The sequence below is a fragment of the Acanthisitta chloris genome, unplaced genomic scaffold, assembly GCF_000695815.1.
Source record: "Acanthisitta chloris isolate BGI_N310 unplaced genomic scaffold, ASM69581v1 scaffold25062, whole genome shotgun sequence".
NCBI lineage: Eukaryota > Metazoa > Chordata > Aves > Passeriformes > Acanthisittidae > Acanthisitta > Acanthisitta chloris.
This window is the reverse complement of record NW_008662635.1, coordinates 74,112-80,985: the sequence shown is the minus strand read 5'-3', so window position 1 is coordinate 80,985 and position 6,874 is coordinate 74,112. Positions and strand designations below refer to the sequence as shown.

The following is a 6,874-nucleotide window of genomic DNA, read 5'->3' as shown; positions in this document are numbered from 1 at the left end:
CTGAAGCAAGAACAATTTTGTTACCAGCCTGAGCAGATGTGGTTTTGCTTTTCTCCTGAATCCAAAGCACTTGTTTGACAATGAAGGTGTCTGATGCAGTGTTAACTTGTGGATGGCTGAGATTTAGATGCTTTCCCAAACTGCAGAAGGCAACTGTTCCCTTCCCAGTCCTGCCAGGGAATCTTGGCCATGTAACTTGCTCTTTCTGCCTTCATCTTTCCCATTTCTAAAATGATCCCTTTCTTCCTTTGGAAACCCTTTTAAGACCTGCAGCTGATATGACTAAATAGCATTCAGGTTTTCTTATTGTTTTTTTTTCTATTCTGGTATACATGAACTATTCCAGTCATTAAAGCAGAGATACATACTAAATATGCTGCAGCTCATGATGTAGAAGTAGTATATGTGTGGATATATGTGTGAGTTAGGAATGTTTCTCTTCTATTGGCATTTTGTACAACTTCATTCTTTTCAAACTAGACACCTAGATGTGTAACATAGCTGGGAAATTCATCCATCATCCATCCAACCATCCACACTGTCCAGTGACCTAAATGCTACCTGCATAGGAGTTGAAAATTTTGAGGCATTTCATGGCAAAGGTGTTAATGCAAAGGATAGGAAATACAGCTAGAAATGTCCATTATTTGTATAATTCCTCCCTTCCTGTCCTGAATGCACCTTCCAAGGTCATGAGTCCATGGAACGTTTTGCCAGCATGGGTTATAGCAGGAGGACTTCTCCATGCCCCTAATCACTGAAGTTAAGGAACACAACAAGTTCCTCTAGAGAAGGATCACTGAAGGAATGGGTGAGAGAATGGGAGAGCTTCAAAAGGATCCCAGAAGGCAACCCCACAACATCTGCTTTCCAAGCACTTGCTGGGAGCAGGAAAGGAACCTTACTCTCTTCAAAGAGCTTGGCAGTGTTATACCTTAGTAGATTGCATTGAATCTTAACAACTTTTATTTCTTCCTGCATAACAGGAAGGAGCAGTGTAGAAAACCTAGAGTGAACACAGGCAGCCAAGTGTTCCCGTGGCTCCAGGCCAAGCAAAGGTGGAAATGGAGCTGTCCACAGCACACAGCGTGGCTGAGAAACTGTTCCAGGGCTCTTGCTGCACTTTGGAAGCTGTGGTATCATCCCTGGCTCTTGAGCCACAATTGCAGCAAGAAACAATTTATATTTAAAACATTTTACTAGCTGAACTGAAAAACAGAAAGGCACTGTTGACCTTTAACTTTTTAAGCATCTAATTTTGAGGAAATCTGAGGAAACCAGGTAACTTTCTTAAGGCAACTTGGAAAAAGAAATGCTTTAGATAGCACAGTCTGTTCCAAATTCTGAATTTGTTCTCCACACATCTTTCAGCCAAAGCTTCTTCCCAGTGCATTTTCTGACTTTCTGTTTATACACCACCACCACCACCAGTCATCTCTTCATTAACAACAGCCCTAATCCTTATCTAACAGGATTTCCTGGGTTTTGGTGCCTATACTACATTCAGTTTCTGAACTAAAATGCCTGTTGCTTTAAATAAGTGCCACAATGAGACTGCAGGGCCACCCCTTTAGTCCAGCCTCACTCAGCACATTATTGACTCAGATCAAGGCAAAACTCCACGTAAGCAACATGGGGTTTGGTCTTTCCAAACCTGTCAGTGTTGAGGCAGTAACTGGAGCCTCTGGAGATCTGTCCATTCCTCCTGGCTTTGTTACACTGCCTTCCTTCCATTCTCATGTCTCTGACCTGGGAAAGACATGACCAAGGCACATGGCTCCACACACTGGCTCCACATCAGTGTCAAGAAGGGTAGGTGGCCAAGCCTATTCCAGCTGTTCATTTCCCTCTCTGTTTTACAGAGGAGGAAGCCAGGATTGCTCCTTTCCAGCTATTGTAGACTGTCTCAACATGGGCTTTTTGCAGAGGGGAACATTTTGCAGGTGTATCCTTCCCTGTGGAAGGACAGTCCAAGTCACCAACACATTCTAAATCACCTAATTGTGGGTTTGTCCAAACGTCCTGTACAAAGTGCCTTTCAGCGTGCTTTGATGCAGAAATTATTGCATGATGTTCTTCAGCTGTTAATATGCAGGAGGTTAGACTAGATGTGAACCTCTTCAGACATTAAAAGAAATAGATCTATGGAAATGGAAGACATGATTGTGTATTTATTAATGTCCCTCCCCAACCTGCTCCTCAAAGCTCCCAGAACTTTCCATTCCACTCAGCTCTCCAATACCCAGATCAAATGAGTCAAAAATGGGGCCAGGAATATGCAGCTTCCCTCACCTTCTACAAGTGTTTATGTAATTATCTACACACTTGGGGATCACAACAAGTAGCCAACAGCTTAAACTGCTTCTCGGGAAAGCAGATGGCTGTTGGTAAATGAATGACTTTGGAAGACCCCAGTTCCAGTGGTGATAAACACTCAGGGAGGAATGGGAGGAGGCAGGTGGGAAGAGAAGTGCACTGTATGGGACTGGTTAAACAATCAGCAAAAAGCTTTGCTCAGAACATGGAGTGCCTTTGGAAAAGGTCATTTTCCATCAGCTCTGACGCTCCTTGGCTCAGCAATTGACAGCACTCTGTGGAGCTCATTGAAAAGTGGAAAGCTGAAATCCTATGGATGAATGAAAGAACATTTACAGATCTACAGCTTGCTGATATCTCTTTGTTCCATAACAGCAGTGATAAGATGCAGGAAAAAGGGAGATTTTATCAATAGAGAGACTAGACTCATTTATTAAGGGACCAGAGATACCATCTCAGCAGAGGATGCTGCAAGGGAAGCTGACAGAGCAGAGATGGGAGGGAAGGAATAAAATGTGCCCATCAGACAGCAACCAGGAACAGGTCACATATAGGGTGTGTAGGAATGACCACATGCCCAGAAAACAGCTGGGAGGGGATTCAGTCCTACACCTTTCTGACCTCAAACCTGAGACCTCCTCTTTCCTCACAGCTGGATGGTGCTAGTCTGTTCTTTCAGGAGAAATCATCTGACAAACCCTCAGAGCACCTCCCAGGTAGTTCTCTGAGTAACACAGGATGAATTCTTGCACCCTGAAACTCCCAGCCTTACCCCACCTTAAAGACTCTTAATGAACTGAGCACTTCACTGAGAAACAGCAGCCAGGCTCAGCCTTGCCCATGGCCTGCAGTTGTTCCACTCTCTTTGCACCTTCATGACAACATGGGCACACAAACAGGTTTCTGCAGGCTCAGGAGAGGTGAAGACACACTTTGTCAGCTGCTGTCCATGAGCATATTCTCACCCTCCCATACACCTGAAGAGCAGTTTCCACTGAGGAGCAATTCAGCTTGTATTTACCACGGGTTTGAGCTGTGCACACTGGCAGGTGCTGCAGAGTGGTGTGACATGCAGAAATTTATACCTTAGCTCACTCTGCAGTAATTCCTGAGACATTCCCCATCCTCAGAACAACACAGCACTAACCTTTTGTGTACAATGTGCAGCTCGTGCCTCGGGGATATTATTTTTTGCAGTGATTTCATGATACACAACACAATCAGAAGCAATAGAAGGCTCTTGTACAGAGCTCCCTTTGAGCCTCAAACCCTTTGGATCCTGGCTGTCAAACCCTGTAGTGCTGGAGCTCTCTTGCTGTACAGGACTTGTATCACACAATTACAAGGTTTTAAATAATCCATTGTGAGCTCTGACTTGCAGTTAAGCAAAGACTCACTGCTCACAGCTGAATTCACAAGGAAGATCACCTGTTATTTCCAAGACTGAGACAAATAAAGTCTATCTCAAGCCCACAGACAGCTTTGCCTGAAGTGTTTGTGTGTGTGTGTGTGTACACACACAAATTAGGTGCTATTGCTTGCATACAGAATTGAGTGTGTTCATATTTTAGCAGGCAGCAGGATAGCAAGGTAGGTTTGTCATCATCAGCAGGACAGCCAGGTCCCCACCTGTCTGCTTTGAAATTGAAGAATGTCCATATCAAGGGCATGTTTGCTTGGGCATCAATTATCCCAACCTCCCTCTGAAGCCTGAACAATCCTAAATTGGCTCTGCTTGCTTCACAGGAACGGGCAGGAAAAGGAGGAAATCAAGTGGGAGCTGAAGGGTTCAGCATCACACAGGTAAGGAAATGTGGCACTCCACTCCATCAGACAGCTCAGCCCGGGGTGGTTTGGGTGTCCACACTCCCTTTACTGCAGCTGAGGGAGTGATGAATCTCCAAACAGCAATTCCAGCAGTCAGTACACAAGGCAAGGAGTTACAAAAGGTAACAAAGAGGATAATAAGGAAGAGACTTAAATTCTTCCTTTTTTCCAAGGTTTGGAAAACTTATTCAAGCCTGCAAGGAGAAAAGTACATTCAAGGTGCTCAAGTCTGCCTGTGGCTCTGGCTGTTAGCAATGAGAACCTCAACAACCAGATTCAAAAGAAAGCAAAAAAGGGAATAAAAACATCAAACCCTGACCTTTTAAGTGAGGTTCATCCCATTGTAGTCGTACTTGCCTGATATTTATTTTCCTGAATATTTCCCACATACACACACTGAATGAAGAGCAAAAATAGGCTCACATGAAGAGTCTATTTTGACAATGTCGACTGTGTTACAGTTCCACAGACTGACTCAGGGATATTGATTTCAGTCTATTTATACATCTGCCTCAAGTGTTTTCAACAAGGTAATTTGCCACGAGACATAAACTGAAGCAAATTAGGTTTCATTTTGAAAGTCCCTTTGCTGTCTATAGATCTAACAAGAAGACCCATGTCATAAAAAGAGCCAAAGTGATGGATTTGAGTAAAAATATCTATTTTTTTAACTTCGGTGCATTATTATATATATACAGATGGGTATCATCTGATGGTTTTTATGTCTAGAGACTTTAGTTACAGGATAAAGCTGTATGTCAGGTTGTTTCAGATGTTACCAGAACTGTTAACAGATAGATGCTCAGTAGTTGGCTGGACTAAGGCTTATGGTTCCAAACCTGAGGTCACTTAAATCAAAGGCTGCAATCCAGAGGACCTGTCTGTGTCTGTAATTAAAACTACTGGGAAAAGGCAGTAGATGTGGCTCATGGAATTCTTCCTAATGCTTTTAGCTGACCAGTCTCTGCACTAGAATATTATATGATCATCGAATCATACAATCATCATGGCTGGAAAAGACCTTTAAGACCATCAAACCCAACCACTCATCAAGTCCAACCATAAATGCACACACGTGTACCAATGTACATACCTGAGAGTGTTGGTAATATTGCAAGGACATCTCTTGTTGCATTTGAGGCCATAAAACCCTTCTGGACACATTCTGTCTTGGCAATGAATTCCTTTAAATCCAGGGTCACATATACAGGCTCCGTTGACGTGGTAGCACTTGGCACCGTTCTGGCAGTCACATGTCTGTGTGCACTGGAAGCCAAATGTCCCAATGGGACACTCTTCTTGACACCTGCAATGGAGCATGTGAGACAGGAGCCAATCAAAGCTACAGCCTCCTCTGGCTGTGACTTCTACACAGGAATTTTGTTAATGAATCAAATACAAAATCATTGCTCATTTATTTAAGTAACAAACTGTCAGCTGATGATGTCATTGGAGTGATGTGGCATCCTGGGCATGCAAATTGCTTCTAACTGAAACTGCATTAATCTCTGCCTAATTATATCCTGCAAAATTTGCATTACTTAATATTACCTTCATTTACAAAGTGCATTCTTCTTTTCTGGACCTCCACAATTCCATTCAGCAGCCATAAGAAATTGGTATGGAATAAAATACTTTATTAAATCACCCCTCACCTGTTTGCTTCCCCTTTACCACAGGAGGATTGTGCACCTTCCTTGAAAATATATAACCCTCTCAGTGCTGATGAGGGTTGAAAGGGAATGTGGTCTATTAAGCATATTGAGCAAAGTGTTCCCCAGCAATGTGTACTTTTACTTTCTCTCTTTGCTGTCATTCCATCAGCTTTAAACCAACAGGGAAAAAATAAACTCCTTTGTTTTTTGTGTGTGGTCTGAGTAGCTAAAGCTCAAATTTACTTTTCTTCTCCTACTCCAGGGTTGCTCAGTAGTATAAAACCTCAAGACAAATGACTTTCATGCTCCTCAGCGTAGAATCTTCTCCAAAATTGCCAACATTTTGAATATTTGATACACACAAAAATGGAACCTGCAAACACTCCACACAGACAGTTTTAAACTGCACCTTCCATGCACTGTTCAAATTACTTCCCTACCAGATACATTGAGATCTGCCAAAGAGTCTATTTTGCTGTCCTACACAACCAATTTAAGAGTTCACACTATTTCCTACTCCGAGAAGCTCATCTAAGGTCCTAAGGAAAGCAACTGATTCTGTGCTTAACATAATTCAGTGGTTTCAAAATTCAGCAATGAGTCAGTGCTACAGTTTACATGATCCACCGTGAAATACAGATAGGCCTGTTCAGTTAATAAAAACAGAAAAAAAGCCCAGAAAAGCCCAATTCCCTTATCACATGGATGCCAGACATTGGAAATTGCCTATCAGCATTAATTTAAGCCTGAGCATTGATTAAAGTGTGTACTGTAAACTCAGTGGATGGAGGCAATTGTTAAATGCCTTTCTGCAGGTCATTTCACAGCTGGCAGGTGAGAGTTAATATAATGATCAGTAATAAAAGATTAATGTGTGATGCAAGCCAGGCAAAACTGCAATGAACACAGGCAGTATATAAGAAGAGCATTACTTTTGCAGCGTCAGATTATCATGTTTTACTAAAAATAAATGAACACAGCAAAAGGCCTAGCTGGTGATTTAATTCCAGCAGGCACCAACACAGTTGCTGGTTACAAATCCAAGTTGAGGAGTTCATCTGAGACCCAAAGGCAGA

The 6,874-nt window shown here is 42.5% G+C and overlaps 1 protein-coding gene across 1 annotated transcript in view; it reads right to left on the bottom strand.

Annotated features, from left to right (window-relative positions):
- Positions 1-6,874, bottom strand: part of MEGF11 (multiple EGF-like-domains 11) — a gene marked incomplete at its 5' end in the record, with an annotated part of 97,310 nt that overhangs the window by 78,874 nt on the left and 11,562 nt on the right. Inside the window, one exon of the mRNA XM_009070677.1 lies at positions 5,237-5,449. Within this exon, the coding sequence (XP_009068925.1) occupies positions 5,237-5,449 (213 nt within the window). The remainder of the gene's footprint in view (positions 1-5,236; positions 5,450-6,874) is intronic.